The 22,052-nt window shown below is 30.3% G+C and overlaps 1 protein-coding gene and 1 long non-coding RNA gene across 3 annotated transcripts in view; one reads left to right on the top strand and one right to left on the bottom strand.

The window, feature by feature from the left end:
* LOC134249776 (uncharacterized) overlaps positions 1-22,052 on the bottom strand; it is a 53,340-nt gene that overhangs the window by 20,234 nt on the left and 11,054 nt on the right. Inside the window, exon 1 of one of the 2 annotated variants that reach the window (XM_062732129.1) lies at positions 746-814. The exons of the other annotated variant lie outside the window; for it this stretch is intronic. Coding sequence (XP_062588113.1) covers positions 746-799 — 54 coding nt within the window. The 5' untranslated portion in view covers positions 800-814. Of the gene's footprint in view, positions 1-745; positions 815-22,052 lie in introns of those variants that run through there. 2 annotated transcript variants of the gene reach the window in all.
* LOC134249778 (uncharacterized) lies at positions 3,228-20,666 on the top strand. Its single transcript, XR_009988356.1, has 3 exons — positions 3,228-3,645; positions 7,863-7,919; positions 17,208-20,666. It is a non-coding gene; the product is annotated as an uncharacterized LOC134249778 (long non-coding RNA).

The following is a 22,052-nucleotide window of genomic DNA, read 5'->3' as shown; positions in this document are numbered from 1 at the left end:
GTAGTATAGAGAACTTGTAAAACATGATCATCTTATCTGGTCCCAATTATAGACAAAATAAAAATCCCAGAAAAGTTATTAATAAATCCAGGTAAGAAGTTTTAAATAGCTTTGATCATAGTCAGGACACGAGCGTACCTTTGCCATTGTTCTAATATTTGGAATTACGAACAATCACGCGGATCCTTTAATAATATGTTGTAAACGTTATTGTTTAGCATTTGAAAAGTTATCCATGTTTCATATATTTATACCCCACGCTTGAAAAGCGGGAGGGTATATAGTAATCGTTAATTCCGTCCGTCCGTCCTTCCGTCCGTCCGTCTGTACGTCCGTCCGTCTGTTACGCTTTAGGGTACCCATCTCTTATCCGCAACTCCTTTTAAACCACTGAATGAAATTTAATGAAACTTTCAGAGAATCTTTATTACATATTGCCATTGTGCACCTCCTATTTTACTTCTTGATCTGACACATATTTTGGGTTTCCCGGCCACGGCAAAACATGGACTTTGTCACAGTTATAACCATATGGGAGGCGGGGGGTATCATTTAGTGAGCTCATTGCTCACAGTACCTCTAGTTGTGATTAAGATCGATGGTTAAAAAAATGGATATTTCAATAAATAACCTTGAACTTTTAGTAACATTTTTATTTCTCTTTTACTTTCTTCATTATGATATACACATGTACGTCATCTTAAGAATTCAGGTCACAAAGACACATCCAAAATAAGACACTCACGAAAAGGCATAAGCTATTTCCCTCAAAGATTTCATCAGGACAAGTTCTTTTCATTTCTATTCCATCATTTGGCAATTTATATTATGGTCTTCCTTGTTTATGCATTTTGCTTATTTCCTACTTTTCAATCTGCAACATGTTTTTTTTGATAAACTATTGTTTATACATGAATGTTTTGCAACCTTCCTGCTTTTATAGTGCCTTTCTAGAGGATTCCGAATAATTTGTTGCAAAGTAAGCAAAACATTCTCAGTTTAAGTCCACGTCTTAGAAGTTTCCCCATGCCAATAATTTTATTCGCTGCAAATATCAGAAGGAAAACATAGATTCCAATATTTAAGAAGTTTAAGAAATTCTGATTATGAAGATAATTAGTCTTGTATTATTTGGCATTCAAATATTTCAAAAGTTGAAGAGGAATTTAAAAGTATAGATTTAGATACTACACATTCATTAAACATCCTTTAATAACAATGCCGTAATTTATTATTGCCTACGACATTTGCAGAGATTAATTAAGAAAATGACTTGCAAGAGGACAGCTTTTGGGATTAAAAAAAACCCCTCCGTTTGCGAGAAACCATAACCTACAGTGTATCTATTAGAATAATCTCACATTGAACATTTATTTGACATAGTTTATGTTTAAGATTTTATGGGAGACTGCAAGTCTTTCCAACTTATATTTTCTTTTACTATGGCATACGTTGTCTTTTTATATTAACAAGTTTAATGCAGGTCCATACCAAATAAATCGAGTTTTATGCTTTTTTTCTGGAATATATTGGCAAGGAAAAAGTAAATGAAATTAAAACACGTTCTTATACAAAGGTGTTTAGTTTATAAAAGATGTTCTTGAAAAAAGAATATGACGTCCTCGACAGAAATAGTCACACATCAAAGCAAAAATCTATATATTTAATACACTCGGTTATTCCGATTAAAATTTGTCTTTGTGCCAATTAATTATTGCGATAGGATATATAATTTCTAGCATTTAGCTGGTATAAATACTTTGGACTGTTTTAAATTTTTTATGTTACAGAAATAAATACATGTATTGGTAATCATTGCCTTCGAATTTATTAATTCTTTACACATTAAGAAAATATGAGTGATATAAGTAATTTGGAATATTATCAGACGATCCCCCGAGAAAGTCAAGATAGTGGATATATATCCTGGATATTTGAAAAATTTTATGGTCTAATAGGCTTGAAAGGAACAGAAAGATTTGATGCACAAAGGCACAGGCAATACAAATATGAAATTCATGGCAGGCCGGAATGTCATGTCAGAAGGCCACCAAAGAGAAAAGGTGGTCACCCAGTCAAACAACGTCAAATGGATTGCTATTGTCAAAAGAGGTCATCAAGTAGGTGATATGTATTTTTGCAATGAAGCATTCTTTTCTGTATTTACACTGTTGGAAAATTCTAACTCGAATCGATATTTCAAAAAGCGTGATCTTTTCAAAAAAAAAATCAAATTAAAAAAATTAAGTCTTAATACCAAAAAATGAGAACAGACTTTAAATACATAGTCAGAAGTGAAACGTATGCTTGACACACGTCTTTAATTCTTATAAAACAATATTTAAATGAAAGCAATTTTTTCAGCCAGTCTTTGTGTATGAACATTTTATTATGTCCCTACATTAAAATCACGTTATAAACTCGTTAATGATTGCTGAAAATGGGTTTTTGTTGTGTTAATCAGAGCTCTTCTAATGCATTCATGTTGTTTGCAGCTTAAAACGATTGACAAATTGTTGTCTTTTAAAATTTTACGAATACGCTTTATGCAATTTTTTTTGAACTTTTTTTTAACAATCAAAGGTCTTCTTTTAGTGGCAAAATTGCATGTTATATCGTACGATACGATGGCAAATACATATGAATCTGTAATTAACCTATATTTCAATTAGATATAAAATTAATGAAAATGCCTTTCAAAATTATTTACTAGATTTTCCACGCTTCCCTTTGATTTGAAAGATGGTAAAATGTACACGAATTTCTGTGGCTAAAGAAATATTGCCCTTGTTTAACTATCAGTAAGTTTCTCCTTTTCTATATTTGATTTAGTCACATCTAAAACGTTTAGAATAAATATTCTCTGGAAGACTTGAACCTAAATCAATAAAATATAACATATTTTAGCGCGGTATTATACAAGGGAGTGGGCCATGAATCGAACTAGACAGAAAACTGTTCAATACATTTTTCTTGCTTTCTTTCGTGTTTTAAAACATTGAGCCATTTGATATGGTTTGTGATATTTTAATGATAGGTAGTATTTTAATTTTTGTCATTTCTAATGCTTTTGAGTTTATTCGATTAGAATTTCTGAATTATTTCTTTGCATTGATTCATGTAGTCCACTTTTTAAATGTCAGAATTAGAAATGAAGATTTTATTTGCCACGTGTACAAATCCAAGATTTACACCCATCGCATGCGCAGTAAGGCACCAATGACATAACATTCAGATGACTTGCTTAATATAAGAAGACAAGCCAAAAAGAAACACAAATTCACACCTCATAAAATCTAGATATGACTGACTTTTCAGATGCTTCTGAGTTCTTTGAAACAGCTGATATGAGTGATGGCAGGGTGCAGGAAAATCACTATGATGAATCTTGTTATTTTTACCATTTTACTATCAAAAGAAGACCAAGGGGGTCTAAAAGACGTGTAACGCTCCACATTTTCAAGAGGATATGTAACTGTGGAAGAAATTTGTATAATCCGGGTTACATAACCTTCAATGATTTAGAAAATGGTCCTATCGATGGTGTGGTTGTTCACGGTTTACCAGAATGCGTAATAAACATTCATAGAAAATGGAATCCTTATCGCTGGAATATGAAAGAGGATTGCAAATGTGACACAAGAGGTAGTAACACGTTTAAAAGCTTATCAGAACACAGTATCTCATTGTTGCTTATTTCAGAATTAACTCTCACATTTCTTTCTTTCATTCTCAATGGAAAGGCTTTACAACAAAACTTATCGTTTTGTAACATAAGAGTATTATTATTCTAAAGTATGCAAAATCGATGTTTTTTTTTTAATTTCATATTTATAATTTATTTAAAAATGCAGTTAAAATAATTATTTTAATATAGGAAATGATTTTTCTTTCTAAAACGCAAAACTACTTAATTAGACTGTAATTTAATACTAGTTGATATGTCTTCCAAAGATCGAGGGCGATTTGATTTGAAGTCAGCAGAAATCTGGATGTACACTTGAAAAGTGAATACTAGTATTCCATTGATCTGTCCTATGAAGTGTAAACATTATTTTTATCGGGTTCTCATTAAATAGGAAATGGAAAAAAAAATCCAGATGATATTTTTGATTAAAAACACTTCAAAAATAACAAAAGCAAGTCATTTAGTACAAAATGTACATTTAATTTTTTTTTATTATTAAATCTGCTTTTCGTATTCCTGTTTCAACTATCCGGGGTTTTAAAAAGGTGATTTGTGTGGTTCAGTTTGATTCATAGAACGAGCAAACATTTTATATAAACTTACAGAGACCTAAAGGGGGCCCTTCTTAGTCATTTAAAAGGTTTGCACCGAAAGCGAAACGAATATATGCATAAGCAACCTACTGAAATTAATGAACAGCCATATTAGGCATTCCTATCGACTGACTAAACACGACCAGACTCGAATCTTTTTAACAACCAAAATATCTTGCATTAACATACTTTAGACAAAAAAGATAATAATATCTACGAACAACTTAATTAATAATCCTTACCATATGAAAACAGGGAGACAACAATTGGATTGTATCTATACATGTATATGTAATTTTAATCGTGTTCACATATAAATCTGGTGTGAAAAACTTTTGATTACAAGTATCTGTTTTTATAATGAAATATATGGAGATTACGAACAGAATTCAAGATCAAAAGTCATTAAATCAATACAAAATGGGATCAGAGCAAACACGGACCTCTGAAACATCAGAAGTGGGATCAGGTGCCATGGAGGAGTGAGCATCTCCTGCCGAGCGGTCACACCCGCCGTGTGCTCCTTGTCATGATTGGGAAAAAATGGAAAATCCGTCGTCAATTCAGTGTTTAAATAATGGACTTACAATAAGTATGAAAAACGTCAGTCAATCATAAATTGTATTTGCTGACAAGGTCATTGTATCGACCATAGCATACGAAATAATTTCTTTAAACGAGACTGCTGATATTCTTGTTTCATCAACTTGTTTGTCAATAATTAGAATTTTTAAAATTTTAAAAACTCTTTCAAACACCACGGGTATACAATGTTAATATCATCTTTTAATACAAGTTAGAATTAAATCCAAAAGTAAATTCTTTATATTTTATCAATATAACGTACAATCATTTACATCTATATTTACTCATTTATAATTTGAAAGTTGTCTTGGGCGAAGAAAAAGGGGTTTACAATAGAAAACGATTGTTTTATTTTAGATTATACATGTAAATCAAAAAATAAGTGATCAATCTGAATCTTTCATCTTCCCCGTAAATTAGACAATGATTGAAATACCGGTATATTTTATGAAGTAGACTTTTCTTATGACTTTCATAAATGCAACGTTTAAACAGAAAACCCATTTTGATAAACCCCATATGCAGATAACAAAGATACAGTTGCCACACATGCAGGTAAGGTGGGCTGACGACAGAAAAAATTAATGCCCAGTTCATTACGTTAAACATAAACATATAAAGTTTGGTTGTCGGGCTATTTTTAATGTATTTTTCAAGAAAAATATCCAAATATGAAACAAATTGTCAGACTCTATTTTATCTTTTATTTCAAGCTTACTAGGATATATCGAGTCGACGTATGAATGGGAGTTACTATTGTTAATATTGTTAATTGATAATACATCCTCGATGTATGTAAATGTATCTTTGAAGGTCAGCAAGTTTTCTCTTCAGTTTTGAATTAATTTTTCTTTATTTGAATACCAAAAAAAAATGTCAGCTAATAACGGTGTTAAATTGGTACCCTTAGCAATTCCGACAGATTGTTGGAAGAACTGATTTCTATAAAAGATATAATTAATCAAAAACTCGAGCATCTTTTTCATATCAACGTTAGAGTACTTGTGTATGCCATCAGAATCGTTTAACAAACGACCACTGACAAAATAGATAAAAAATTAACGAGTTCCAAATAATCAATTAAAAAGGATTTAATGGTTGAAATATTATAATATTTATATGTATGTCATTGTACTTTCTTTGATAAAAAAAATAAACAAACATATAATATACATAAATATGAAAAGAAAATTAACATGGAGCTCTGGAAATTCATGAGGTGACATCACGTGACATCACATGACATCACGTGTCTAGGAAGAGAAAATATCCCCTGTTGGCCGGTCATACCCGCCGTGAGCCATATAAATTGATCAGGTAGACAAAATATTCCGTAGTCAATTACTGAATAAAAACAACATGTATTTGTGAATCAGTTGTGCCCCTGTATGTCAGCTTATGGCGAGTGTTGAAGTTTCTGAAATGCTAGTCAAACTTCAGAATGAAAGGTCAGAATTGTTAGAATCAAAAAAATTTTTTCGCAATGGATACACCTGTGAAAATGAATGTCCTAACGCTAGCTGTTCAAAAGTTATGGCCAAGGTTCAAGTTAAATGTGTACGTTGGTGAAATTCGTAGGTCAAGTGAAAAAAAATTAACATCCAATGAAATGCCTCGTCAAAAAATGCAAACGAGACGTAATAAAGCCCTAGCATCAACTTTTCAAAAGTTATAGCCAAGCTTATTCTTTAGTAATTTTTTTAAGTTCGTCAAATTCAAAGGTCAATTGGTCAAATTTGGTGGTACCTAAAGAAAGGTCTTGTAATAAGAAATACATTTAAGAAATATATTAGCAAAGCTTTTTCCATTCAAAGTTATGAGATAGGTTAAAATTTAGCGCACAATCCGACAGACCGACGGCAAAGGCAAAAAGTATATACAAATCTTCGAATTCGGAGTCATAACAAAAGCCTAACAATTGATATGAAGTCAGGCAAAATACGACCCGACCCAATGATAGGTTATACGTGCTAGCAAGGTCATTATATTGACCATACGTTTTAGGAAATACTGACTTTAAAAGAGGTTGTTGAAATCCCTGTATCGTCAACTTATCTGACAGAAACCTGCCTCAGTTAAAAAGGATCATACTTGGAGCAAACTCTTAAGCATGAAATAAGTTGGGAGATGGTCACAGCAAAAACAGGTGATGACGTGATATAACGAGTCAAATAAGGATAGTTGACGACAGAGAATTTGAAATCATCTCGTTTGTCACACAGTTTAGTTGTTAGTGTGCCCTCTCAAATAATCTCAACAAAGTCAGTAAATTCAAAATCAAATCCATTTCATGCGATTCAAATATGAATATTTTTATAGAAAAGTTTAATATATAAACAAGTTTAATATATATAAGCAAGTTCTGCAACTAAAAACTTTTAATCATGTGAGATATCACATGTTGATCGTTAAATGATGTAGCTTTCAAGTAGCCCAAAGGTTATGTTGAGGTCTTAAGATCAAAATGCATGGCGTCGTTTGAATTGTTTCGTAACAGACTATAAGTACCAAAGAAAAAAAATCGTTCAATTAGCGTGGGAAAAGTTGATTTCTTTATCAAGCGAAAAGAGGTTACTTCAGTAGAAATAAATAAAATAAAAGATCAAGTTTAAGAATTAGATGGCAAATAACAATTTAAATTTACAAAAATTGTTAAATAAGACGATGCATGTGTAAATTATTAGACCTTGATTGTATATATTGTATATAATGTATATATGTTATTAATTAAGTGTGGTTTTGGTGAAATAAACTGAACGGAACTAATGATGATTCAATAGAGTTAATTTGTGATGGATGGGCATACTGTAACATGGGCCCAAAGAAGTACGTTTATATTTTTAAAGAATGGTTTGCAATTCTTTAAATTTTTTCATCAGCACCCTTTTCTTAGAAAAGATAATAAAATAACCAAGGATGATTTGTTTTTAGGGGTAATTGGATAGTAATGAAGTCTTAATTAACAACATTTAACAACTTTGTTCTTTTTTGAACAGGAAATAGTTACAGGAATTAACAAGCAGGAAGATTAGCACGGGATTGCATTGCAGCAGGTATGCATTTTTTCGATTTTGTGTTCATTCGTGTCTTCTTTTTCATCGATTCGGATAATTTTAGGCGCTAGATGTTTAGATGATAGAATAAATATGGTCACCAGCAAAGTCCAGAGATGAGATCGTATGCCTATGGGGGAGTAAGTCTCTCTCATTAAACAGTCACAATCCCCGTAGACCTTATGTTTGTATTAAGTAGGTTCTTTACTCAAAATTCGTAAAAAAAAATTGTCTTCGGATACAATAGCTGCAACACTGTAGCTCTCTGCTTGAGAAAATTCGGAAAGATGAAGCAGAGAGCTACAGATCCATGCTTTGTAAAGACCTTCAATTTACGCCGCCGATTTTTTGTCGCTCATTTCATTTACTAGTATTCCTAGGTATTTCTTGTATTGTAAGCTTTCTCCCGATCTAAAGGTGCCTAGACACAGATATGAAGTAAACTTATATTTTCTCTAATTTTCTGTATAGTATTACGACTTATATATTGCAATAGCATTTCACATGAAAATATAATAAATATCTTTAAAAAAGTTTTTTTTTCATTTCGAAGTTATTGAAACTTTTTGAATGACGCAACTTTGCACTTTCACAAATTATGATTTTTATTTAAAAACTATAAAACAGAAAATTCAGAGAAGAACTGTAAAGTAAAACCCCTCACTAGTATCGTCAGTCCGTGCTCAGTGTTTTGTACAGACTTAAATAAATTGAATACAACCGTGAAATATAAACTGTTTTTGTAAACAGGACACGACCTCTGTAATTCAGAGCATGCAGCTGAAATGTTGTCCCTTTCTGGTACCCCTGTTACAACGCACTTTGAAAAAAAATTGGGACCAAATCAACGAACTTTGAAAAATAAAATGTCTTTTCAAAGTGCGTTAATATCGACCATATTAACGCACTTTGAAACAAGATGTGTTTGTGAAACACTGATGCCCCCGTATGGCAACATAGCGAAGGTTAAGCTTTCTCAAATGCAGATCAAATATGTTGATACCAATTAAGGCCTTTTTACAAGAAATGCGAAATATAAAACGCTAGCTACACCTGTTCCAGGGTTATGACCATAGTTAACATTTTATAATACAGGACAAACTGCATTTCAAGGTGAAAGGGTCAAGGTTGTTGGGTTCTTAAGAAAGGTTCTGTCTCAAAGATTACGTATGGGAAGTATGAAAGCGCTGGCCCTTACCGTTCAAAAGTTATGACCAAAGTTAAAGTTTCTAATTCTAAAAAGTAGGTCAAACTCTAAGGTCAAAGTCAAATGGTCAAGATTCTTGATATCCAATAAAAGGACTTGTCACAAGGATTACACATGTGAAATATGAAAGCTCAAGCCCATACTGTTCAAAAGTTATGGTCAAGGATAAACTTTGTAATAAGTAAGTCAAACTCCAAGGTCAAGGTCAAAGGGTCAAAGTTCTTGATATAAAATGAAAGGTCTTGTCACAAGGATTAAATTTGTGAAGTATGAATGCCCTAGCCCGAACTCTTCAAAAATATGGTCAATGTTGTATTTTTAAAGTAGGTCAAACTCCAAAGTCAAATTCAAAGGGTCAAGGTTCTTGGTATCCAATGAAAGGTCTTTTTATCAGAATTATATATGTGAAGTATGAAAGCCGTAGTAGCTATTGTTCAAAAGTTATAGCCAAGGTTAAAGTTTTTTTCAGAGGTACAAAAATCTCCAAGGTCAAGGTCAAAGGGTCAAGATTGTTGGTATCCAGTGAAAGATCTTTTAACAAACATAACATATGTGAAGTATAAATGTCCTGGTGTCTACTGTTCCCCATTTTAGCACACTTTAAAAAATTTTTTCAAAGTGCGTTGCCACATACCCCTTTTACATCGATTGTCATAGTTACTTCTCCTGTTTTTATTTATAGAAAATACAAATATTTTCATTTATTCTTACAAATTTTTGCTAGATTTCTGAAAGCTTGGAAGATGTATGTTTAGTTTAAACATTAGTAAAAAACAATTTAAGAAAAGTTTAAGCAGCATGCACGTATGAATAAGTGTTTACATGTGATCGACATGTGATTGGTGGAGCAGATCTCATCACAAAGAAAAACCATTTTTCTTTGCAATAGTTTAACAATAAACCCCTGTTTTATAGGTAACCTTAAACTGGTCTAAGGCAGGATATGGAGATAATGAACAGTATTCAATAATGAAGTCCATAAAACAATACAAATCAGGAGCAAGGCAAACACGGACCTCAGAAACATCAGAGGTGGGATTAGGTGCCGTGGAGGAGTGAGCATCCCCTGCTGACCAGTAACACCCGCCGTGTGCTCCTTGTCATGATCGGGAAATGACTGAAAAATCTGTCATCAATTCAGTGTATAAACAATGGACTAACAATTAGTATGAAAAACGTCAGTCAGCATTTGACTCAATGACAAATTGTATTTGCTGACAAGGTCATTGTCTAAATCTTAATCTAGATCTAAATATCAAGATAAAATGTGATTATATCTAAACACGTCTAATATCCAATCAGAAAAACAACTTGTCTAATATGAGGTATTTTCTAATATCAAAAAAGAAATTCTTGATTTTAACACTTAAAATTCTTGATATCATAAAATATTTTTTTTAAAATCAAAAATTAATTCTTGAAAAAAAAATCAAAAAATAAATATTTGATATCAGAAAATCATTTTTTGATATCAAAAAATCAAATTCTTGTTATCTCAAAATTATTTTCAGATATCAGAAATTTATGGGGTGTCGTTTTTATATTTTAATGTTATTTTCTGATATCAAAAATTATTTTGTGATATCAGATTTAAAAATTTTGATATAAAAAATCATTTTCTGATATCAGAAAATGATTTTTTTATATCAGAAAATAAATATGAAGTTTTGATAACAAAAATTCTAATTTCTGGTATCAGAAATTCCTTTTCGGATATCAGAAAAATCTTCGGGATTTTATGTCAATAATTCAAGTTTTTGATAATAAAAATACGAATTCGTGATATAAAAAAAAAGCCATTTTCTGATATCAGAAATTCGATTTTCTGAAATTAAAAAATCGATTTTCTAATATCAGAAGATAATTTTTTGATATCAGAAATCAAAACTTATTTCTTGATATCACAAAGTATATACAAAATAAAATAAAATGGCGATAAATCTTCACATAAATAGCGAATACTCTCTTGAACTGTAGAAAATCCAGAACACCAGTGCTATATTTGCTTTCTACTAAAATTTGTTGATTTCAGATTTTAAGACCAGCAAGTACTCGTTTTGTGGTCGCAGAAGTTCATTCTTCAATGTAAAGTCTGAGCTATCCATAAAGTGTGTGTTTAAGTTTTGTGTGCGAAATAAATGATTAAAAATATAGTCAATAGTGAAAAAAAACCCGACGTTTTAGAACACTGTAGAAAAGACGACGGCATCCTAACATCCAGACATGTCCTAAACTTATTAGAGCCCAACAAAGTTCACAATAAATTTGTGTGACAGGATTCTGAATGTTAATCACGGGAAGCATTCATTAAGTCGATCGGAAGTTTACTTGGTTCTTATTTTCTGATATCAAAAAATCGATTTTGTGATATCAGAAAAATACTCATCATTTTTTGATATCAAAAACCTATTTTCTGATATTAATAAAAAAATATCTGATATTAAATGAAAGTACAAGTTATTTTTTGATATCAAGAATTTTTGATACTGTTTCGAAAATCGATTTCTTGAAATGAAAAAAAAAATCATTTTCTGATATAACAAAATGCTTTTTTGATATACGAAAATAAACAAGATTTTTTGATATCAGAAAATAAAATTTTTTTGATGCGCCGTTTTAATATTTTTGAGATATTTTCAGATATCGAAAAAGAAATTGTTGATATCAATAATTTGAATTCTTGATTTCCAAAAATAATTATTGTATAAAAAAATATTTTTGATATCATTTTCTGATATCCAAAATATGAATTCTTGTTATCACAGAATTATTTTCTGATAACAGAATTCTAATTTTTGATATTAAAAAACCTTTTTAATTTTCTGATATCAGAAAATAGTTTTTTGATATCAAGAAATCAAATTTTTGATATCAGAAAATCATTTTTGATAGCAAAAAAGAATAAAGAATTCTTGATATCAAGAATTTATTCTTTATATCAAGAATTTAAATTCCTGATATCAAAAAAATAATTACTTGTATCTTCTGACATCAATAAATCGAATTCTTGTTATTAAAAAAAATCAAAATATCGAGCTTATTAAATTCTTACATTAAAAAAAATCTTAAAATGTGAAATCAACAAATTCTAGTGGAAAGCAAATTTGGCAATGAAGTATGGGATTTCTACAGATTAAGGGAGTATTTATCATTTATGTGAAGATTATTCACTTTTTAAATCCATTTTCTGATATAAAAAATATACTTTGTGATATCAAGAAATCAATTTTAATTTCTGATATCAAAAAATCATTTTTCTGATATCAGAAAATCGATTTTTTTATTTAAGAAAATGATTTCTTGATATCAGATATTCGAATTTTGATATTAGAAAATGACATATTTCTAAATATCAAGAATTCGAATTTTTGATATCAAAGATTCTGTTTTGATATGATACAATCCCGAAGATTTTTTTATATCAGAAATTCGATTTTTTTTATTTCAAAAAATGATTTTATGATATTAGAAATTCGAATTTTTGAAATCAAAATATTTCGTTTAAATTTTGATATGCAAAAATATATTTTCTGATATCAGAAAATGATTTTTTGACATCAAAAAATCGAATTTCTGATAACACAAAATGATTTTTTGATATCAAAAAATACCTTAAATTTATTAAAACGGCGCCCCACAGTCTAAAGTTTCTTTAGGAAAGCTATTCAGTGGTATAGGCCTTAAATTAGAGAGGTATTATTGATATGTTTAAGAAACCATAATTCTAAATTTTTCATATTTATTGAAATCGATGGATTAGAAAATTCAGATATTAATTAAATTAATATATAAATCAAGATAAATTCCATATGTTGGAAACAATAATAAAAACTTTAGATGCGTCAAACGTCATGAGGATAAAAAATATGCCTCGAAGTTCACCGTCAATCTTTAACGTCACATCTTTAAGACATTATTTATTTGTTTTAGTAAAAAAGCCATAAGCACCCTTTTGTCATGGACGCAATCATACGTCAATTTTCTGAATTTAACCAGATTGGTTAAAATTTTCTAATATATTCAGAAAATGAAATAAAAAGAGGGGGTATGAATGTTAATTTTTAGATATTACTTATAAAAATAGTGCTAATGTTAAGCTTAAATTTTAGCAATAATAAAAGCTTTTTTTAAAGGACTTTCACGATTTATTTGATATTATTTGCCAAATATGTCGATAGAATTCATGAAAGTTAAATTTAATTTATAATTTAGGATCAGCATAGACCATTTCACTGCACAAAATAACTCTTTTGTGCAAGCCACGTGTACAAAATAGGAATCCAAACTTAAAGGTACTTAGACACAGATTTGAAGTTATCACTTTTTCTATAATATTACGACTTAATTATTTTAATAGCATTTCACACAAAAATTAATTAAAAATTTTATTTCATATAAAAGATATTAAAATTTCAATTTTTTTGGCGGGTTTGATTGACACATCCTTGCACTTTCACGAATTAATTCTATTCTTAATCCTTGGGAAAAGTGGCAATCTCGTTGTGTATAAATGAAAAATATTAATACTCTATAATCCAAAAAATTCAGAGTAGATATGTTCGAAAGCAAAAAAAAAAAAAAAAAAAAACACAATATATTTCAAGTCCGTGCAGTTGTGGTAAGCAGATTGTGACGATTGAACGCACCCGGTGAATTGTAAACATCAACAATAACAGAACTCGTGCCATGTTTACAAAAACTGTGTACATAACACGAGTGTGCTCGATTTGCTAAACTCTGTATGCGACTGTTAGTTCGGAATGACGATACTTGTGAAGGAGTTTTGCTTTCTAACATTTCAACTCTAAATTAAATTATTTTTCTTGATAAAAGTTTTAATATTTCTCATTAATACAAAACAAGATTGCAAATTTTCTTAAGGATTAAGAATAAGGTTGAAATTTTTAAAAGTGCAAGGATGTGTCAATCAAACCCGCCAAAAATTTTTAAGTTTTAATAACCTTTTAAATGAAATAGGATATTTAATTTTTGTGTGAAATGCTATTAAAATATGTAAGTCGTAATATTATAGAGAAAATATTGACTTCGAATCTGTGTATAAGTACCTTTAACAATACTGATTATTTTGAAAGAGGAAAAATATTTCTTCTATGAAAAAAAAAACGTTAAGCCACAAAATATAGTTCCTCATCAAATGTGTTCGGTATGGAATTTAATCATGGGATTTTAATTGAAGACAGTTAAATTGGCACTATAGAATCCAAATTTATTGTAGGTACTAAAAGAAGTATGTAGATTTTTTAAATAGAGGTTAAGACAAAAATCTGCTGAAAAACTGAGGAACGAACTTCGTTAGTGACCCAAGTTACACTGTGTAACCTGGGTCGGGGCGATGCGGTTTATAAAAAAGTGTAAAGTGCTCCAACCCAGTATACAGTTACAGTATACAGTTATACCAGTTGCTATTTAGTTCATTCCTTATATTTTTATTTTCAATCATTAAGTATAGATAACAAAACAACTTCTCCTTAAAAAGTCTTCAAATTGTTCAAGTTTTAAACATAACGTCAAGCAGATCGATTCGTTTTTAACGTAGGTCATTGTGACATAGGCAACCCAGGTTATACAATTCAGATTAATTTTTTATCCGATCAAATGACGCGTTACAGCAAAAATTAAACCATTCTCTAATAAGATTGGTATATCTTGCATGTTAACATATTTATGCGCCCGGATCGACAGATCGGGGCGTATATTGTTTTTGTCCTGTCTGTCTGCTTGTCTCTCTGTCTGTCTGTCAACTTAAACCTTCGCAATAACTTTTGAACCGAAAGAGATTGAGATTTGGTATGCATACTCCACTAATTAAAGTTCTTTCAAATGACACCGAGGTCAATGACCTTGTGACCTTGACTGTAACCTACATGTATATGCTAAAAATAGCATTTTCGAACTTTTGAACCATAAGAGATGGAGACTTCCGATTTGGAATGCATACTTCACTTATTAAGTTCTTTCAAATGACACCAATTGCTAAGGTCAATGACCTTTTGACCTTGACTGTGACCTATATGCTAAAAATGCTTTTTCAAACTTTGTGGCCGCCGGAAGCATAGTGTTTCACAAACACATCTTGTTTTTTCTTGCATGTAGAAATGATTATTTTGCATTTTGACATACTTGTATTTTCCTTGCATGTTGACATAATTTATCTAGCATGTAGGGGCAGAAATGTGCCTCCATAGTCAAGTAATTTACATAAAAGTATAATAATTCCGGGATATACCTTTTCATTTTACCCCAAGTTTCTAAGAATTGTACATTGAAAAAATGTACATGTATAAAAAGAAATATCTTTTTTAAAAATCTATAAATGTTTACTGATAAGAGCCAAATGCTATGGTGAGCTTTCTGATCAAAATGTGTTCTTCATACATATAATTCTGTCATTTCTTGAAAAAGACACTAATGGTAATCTAACAACCAAGCTATATGATAAACGTGATGACTTTAACTTTTCTATCGTCAACTTCCCTTACTTATGCAGCAATATACCTTCATCACCTGCATACGGAGTATATATATCTCAGTTGATTCGATACGCAAGAGCATGCTCTACGTATAAACAATTTCTTAAACGAGGTAAATTATTCACAAGCAAGTTGATGAAACAAGAATATCAGACGTATCGTTTAAAGTCATCATTTCGTAAGTTCTATGGTCGATACAATGACGTTGTCAGCAAATACAATTTATCATTTGTAATTGCAAAAATCTTTTTAAATTTTCTTCAAAAACTAAATTTCATGCAAAGCCTTTCAAATAATTTTCAATAAAACAACAGGACAACATCCTTTAAATTGCTAAGATTCATGATTTCCTATGACGTGTGGATTCAAGTATACTTTTGGACCAGTGTTTGGCCACCATTAAGGTTTCACCAAAGGTCAACAATGCTTAAAAAATTATTTTTACAGTACATCCAAAATTATGTGGTTTACAAAATTAAAACTTTTACAGTTTATAAATATACATGTATCATTGATTAACAGATAGAAAGTATGACTTGATGACAAATACTAAAAAATGAACATTTTTGAGAAAAATTCTTTTTAAAAAATGCATATTCTTTAACAAATTTTTAAATATGCAAAAGTTTTTATACATTTTTTCTCAAAATATATATTTAAAAAAAAGTGTATTCAAATATTACTTTCTATCTGTTAATCAATGATATAATTATACACTGTAAAAGTTTTAACTTTATACCTCACATAGTTTTGGAGCTATTGTAAAAATAAATTTTTGAACATCTTGATCTTTGGCAAGATATCTCAACTTTTCATTAGAATATAAAAGAAATATTTCTAAGACAATCTCTTAAGAAAGAGTTCTTCCATATTTACGGCTCATTATCAATTGGCACTAGTTCGACCCATATGTTCCATATGTGGATATTTAACAAAAAAAAAACACATCTATGATAACCAAAAAAGTTTTATGATAAACGTGATGGCTTCAACTTTCCAATCGTCAGTTTCCTTTAATTACTTATGTAGCAATATACCCTTATCAACTGCAAAAGGGGTTTACGTCTCTCACATGTCTCAGTTGATTCGATACGAAAAAACATTGTGAAAATGCTCTACGTATGAACAATTTCTAAAACGAGGGAAGCTGTCGGCAAACATAAGGATATCAACAGTCCCATTTGAAGATGTTCTTATACAAGTGTTATGGTCAGTACAATTACCTTATCAGCAAAAACAACCTTCAGTCAAATGCAGCATTTTTTTTTTCAAAGTACATGTAATAGATAGGTCATTATTTACACACTAAATTGTCTACGGATTTTCCCGTTTTTACGGATCTCGACAAGGAACACATGGCGGATGTGATCTGTCAGTAGAGGATGCACTCTTCTCTTTGTCATCTGATCCCACATTTTGGGTGTCCTTGTTTGATCTGCTCCCGATTTTAATTGTTTCTATAGATTTAAGCTTGAATACTGTTGTTCTCCATATTTCAATCAATTTGAGGCTATTATGTTTCTTTTTATATTCGTTAATATTCTTTCGAAAATGGTATAATTTCTGAAGAAACATTAATTTACTTTTCAGATTTACCAATCGTTGTTACTATGATTCCGAAGTCTGCCTGTATGATATCAAGTAAAGATACAAATCGACCTTTTTTCCCCTCGAAATTCCCACTTGGAACACAAAATGTTGTTTATTTAATTTTTTTTTTATTTTTTGTGTGGTTGTATCATAAATATATTTTTTTAAATACATGGTAACAATACCTGCACATAATTTGTTAAAATTGTCTATATGAGATGCTACAACTTTATACAATAATACATGGTGATAAAGACCTTCCCGTTCATGTAACTCATATAAGATGGATACTGTTTATTTAATAATTTAAAAGTATTTCAAACACAAAAATACGATTATTTTCAAATTTTATCTATTTTCTTTATAAAATTATTGTGGCACTGTAAACTGTAAGGAATGGCTAGACCAAAAAAAAAGCATTTTAATTAACAGATTCTGATGAAATTGTCTTAACATGTTATTGTTAATTAAAATATTTAAATAAACTTTGAAAAAATTAATTCCAAAAGGTACTGCATTTTTTAAGTTCATTTTTTGTTCTCGTTTTCCACTATTATGTTAATCAATTTTCGTAAATTTAAACATCCGTTGGTTTTTCTTATGTTGGAAAATTACATTTTACATTTATTTTATTAACTTTCTATATAGTATGTTTCATTTTCTGATACTGGAGAACTGATTTTGTATGTTCCAAATTCAATACATGTATTTGTAAGGTAGAATAAATTTTCTTCTGATAAAAACATTGAATTTGTCTTGTTTTGACTTCTTGATGACAAAATTTAAAGAAATCCATGTACACTGTACCAAACTTACTTCCATCACTGTACTACATTGTACCACTAGTGTGCAAGCTAGGGAGCTAGATTTCTTCTATTTTGCTTTAGATAATTTGTTTGTTTGTTTTTTATGCCTCCGTAAACGAAGTTTCGGAGGTAAATAGTTTTTGTCGTGTCCGTCCGTCTGTCTGTCTCTCTGTTTGTCTATTTGTCCGCAAAAACTTTAACCTTGCCCATAACTTTTGATTTAGTGGAGCTATGATTTTTATATTTCGTATAACGTGTATTACTTGTGACAAAACCTTTCTTTGGATACTACTAAATTTGGCATTTTGACCTTGACCTTGGAGTTTGACCCACTTAAACACAAAAATTCCAAACTTTTACTATGGCCATATCTTTTGAACAATAATAAACAGGACATTTATACTTCACATATGTATTTTTTGTGGCAAGACCTTTTATTGCATACCAACAACCTTGACCTTTTGACCTTGACCTTGGAGATTTTAAATTTGTGAAAAAACTTGAACCTTGTACAGTACTTTTGAACGGCAAGGGATAGGGTTTTCATCACATATGTAATTCTTGTTAAAAAAAAAACCTTCATTGAATACCAAGAATTTTGACCCTTTGACCTTGGAGTTTGACCTCCTTTTAAAAAGCAAACCTTGACCTTAACTTTTAAAGGGTTAAGGCTATTGCTTTCATATTTTACATTATTAATCTTTGTGACAAAGCCTTTCATTTGAAAGCAAGACTCTTTACCTTTTGACCTTGACCTTTGAGTTTGACCTTCTGTTAAAGAAATTAACCTTGGCCATAACTTCTGAACTGTTAAGGCTAGGGCTTCCATTACTCTACATATGTATTCTATGTGGTAAGGCCTTTCATTGAATACCAATTACCTTGACCTTTTGACCTTGACCTCGGAGATATTGTACTTAATGAAAAAAATTTAACGTTGACCATAACTTTAGAATACTAAGGGCTAGTGACCCTTTCACTTATGTTATCCTTCTGAAAAGACCCTTCATTGGATACTAGGAACTTTGACTCTTTGACCTTGGAGTTTTACCTACTTTTAAAAAGAAAACCTTGACATTTCCTTTTAAAGGGTTAGTGCTAGTGCTTTCATACTTTTCATATTTGATCCTTGTGACAAGACCTTTTATTTGAAGAGGCCAAGACCTTCGACCTTGGCCTTAAAGTTTGACCTACTTATTAAAATTTTAACCTTGGCCATAACTTCTGAACGGTAAGTGCTAGAGTTTCCATACTTTACATATGTATATTATGTTGCAAGACCTTTCATTGGATACCATTGACCTTGACCTTGAAGATTTCTGTACTTATGAAAAAATTTTAACATTGGCCTACTTTCATTTTTCACAATTGTATTTCCAGTGAGAATGCCTTACTTCTGGTACCAATATATTAAATTTGCATTAACGAAAATTTTAATCTTTGCTATATTTCCATACATTTAGTGGTTCACAAATACATCTTGTTAGTTGCTGTTTTTATGATCATATTTATTAGTTCCCTACCTGTGAAAACAAAGGGGCTATAGGTTTCCTTTGAGTCCGTCCGTCTAGCTGTCCCTTTGTCTGTCAGTCAGTCTGTCCAATTCGATTTTCCGCACTTTTTTTCTTAAAGCTTGCAGATAGTGAGCTGATTTTTGGCATGTAAACATATCATAAGTTACAAATCAAGTAAAAAATTTGATTCCACTTCAATAATTCTTTTAGAGAATCACACCTTTTAAAAACATTTTTATGGTATTCTGCTCTTTATTCTAAATGCTTGAGTATTTTGAGCTGATTTTCAGTATCTAAATGTATCTTGATGAGTTACGTATACAGATCAAGTTTATATTTTTGTTCCATTTCAACGATTTTTGAGTGAAATTATAGTCCTTTGATTTATATGGGAACCAGATTGCACTTGCAAATGCCGGTAGGGGGGACTACTATTGGAAATTCAATACAAATGTTCTCCCAGAATACTTGTTGATATTGATGTATGTTTTATGTATGAGTTTATAAGCAGGATTCCATATTTAGGATATGCCACATTCACAAAAATGAGCTAAACATAGTTTCAAAGTCCATTAACTAGGTTTATCGGTTGGAAACTATAGTTTACGGACTATAAACTATAGTTAACAACGTTATTCTATATTTTACTTCTGTAAACCCTAGTTAACACGTTAATCTATGTTAAGGTAATTCCAAACTCCTATGACGTCATAGTTTTTTTTCAAAAATTGTCATTTATTGAAAATCATACCAAATAGAACAGTATCTTTTGGAAGAATGCTTTTCAATAGGTGTAATGATCAATTTTGTTAATTAAAAGAATTTTAAAAATACATTTTTAATATTTAATCAATTATTTTAATCTTTAAAAAATGTTGACAAGGGCAATAACTCTTTCTCAGGTTTCTTCATTCAGGCATTTTCTTCATTGTACTTTATTGTACTTCTAATGTAAAATAGTTTCTCTGATATTCACAATTCAAAAGTATCTTATAAAAGGGAAGTATTTCGGAAGTTTCAGCATCAGAATTTTTGCATTTGAACCAGTTTTTTTAATACTATTTACAAAACGTGTACAATTTTTTCATGTTGATAAATACATGTACTTTTGTCTCTCATTTTAAAAAAAAAAAACATGGTGACCTACACATTTTTTGCTATAAATAGTTAATTTAAACTATATTATATGAAAAAAATCCATTTTTTGTACTTTAAACCATTAAATTTGTGAGGATGGAAAGACCATAAGGAACAGTAAACTATACTTAACACTGAAAACAATCTTTTGAAAAACATATATCATCTGATAAATACAGTTTCACGGCTTGTAAGCTATGGTTTACAACACCTAACTTTAGTTAACGATCTGATAAATATAGTTTCGCGATTTGTAAAACTATGATTAACAACTCTTAACTATAGTTCACGATTGAAAATTATAATCAACAGACGTGAATCTATGTTTATCAACAAATTCTGTAGTTAACACTTTATTACAGACAGATAAACTTAGATTAGCATTCGTTATTTTAAACTATAGTTAACAACCGTTAAATATAATTTTACAGATGAAAACTATAGTTAACGAATTGTTAACTATATCTCACGGATTTTAAAAACTATAGTTTACAGTCGATAAACCTATTTTGTCAACTGTGAAACTATGTTTAGCTCATTTTTGTGAATTTTGCGTGCCATACAAATTCATTTCTTTTTTCTTTAATGATATTTTCATTTAAAAAAAAATGAAGAAAACGTTTATTTTTTATATTTGAGCGTTCCAGAATAGCTCTGCGGTGTTTTAAGCCTCATTCAAAACAGAACACAATTTTAATCATCGTTATGTTCTAAATTTTGCCTTTAATTCAAAATGTAGTACACGACATGAGGATAATTAGCTATGTTATTCACATTTTTTACCTTGAATAAAAGTTCTAGCTTTCGCAACAAACTTAAGGTTAATGTAATATTTTCTGTAGATCTTGGACATGTTGTTAATCACTTTTGTAACTGTTTTTTAACTTTTAAAAAAATTTCAGAGCTGTGTAAATTTAGCAGATTTCTATGACCTGTTTTATTTCAATAAAAGATAATTATAGAGTGTAGCGAGTTTTTTTCTAAAATAAAATCTGCAATCAGTTAAGTTTGTTTATTGAATCCAGTCACTAATATTAAGGGATGTAAATGGAAAGTGTTGCTGGGCGTTTGCATATTTAATGATAAATAAAGGTTGTGAAAAGCAGAGAGAGAGAGAGAGAGAGAGAGAGAGAGAGAGAGAGAGAGAGAGAGAGAGAGAGAGAGAGAGAGAAAGCTGATTACATATTCATATAAAACAAACACCTTTAATCCAATGGCGTCGGATGAAAATTGAAAAAGGGGGAGTTCAAACAACAAAAAAGTCAAAAATTTGGGCTAACTCTCCGACAAAAATATTATTTTAAGGGCTAGGCCTCGCTTTTCAATGCCTTCTGTCGCCCGCTTGGCGCAATGATTAGAGCATTTGCTCTAGAGTGACGAAGTAAGGA

This window comes from Saccostrea cucullata, unplaced genomic scaffold (assembly GCF_032062105.1).
Source record: "Saccostrea cucullata isolate Sc308-1 unplaced genomic scaffold, CSIRO_AGI_Scuc_v1 ctg160, whole genome shotgun sequence".
In the NCBI taxonomy this organism is placed as follows: domain Eukaryota; kingdom Metazoa; phylum Mollusca; class Bivalvia; order Ostreida; family Ostreidae; genus Saccostrea; species Saccostrea cuccullata.
This window is presented reverse-complemented; position numbering and strand designations above follow the sequence as displayed.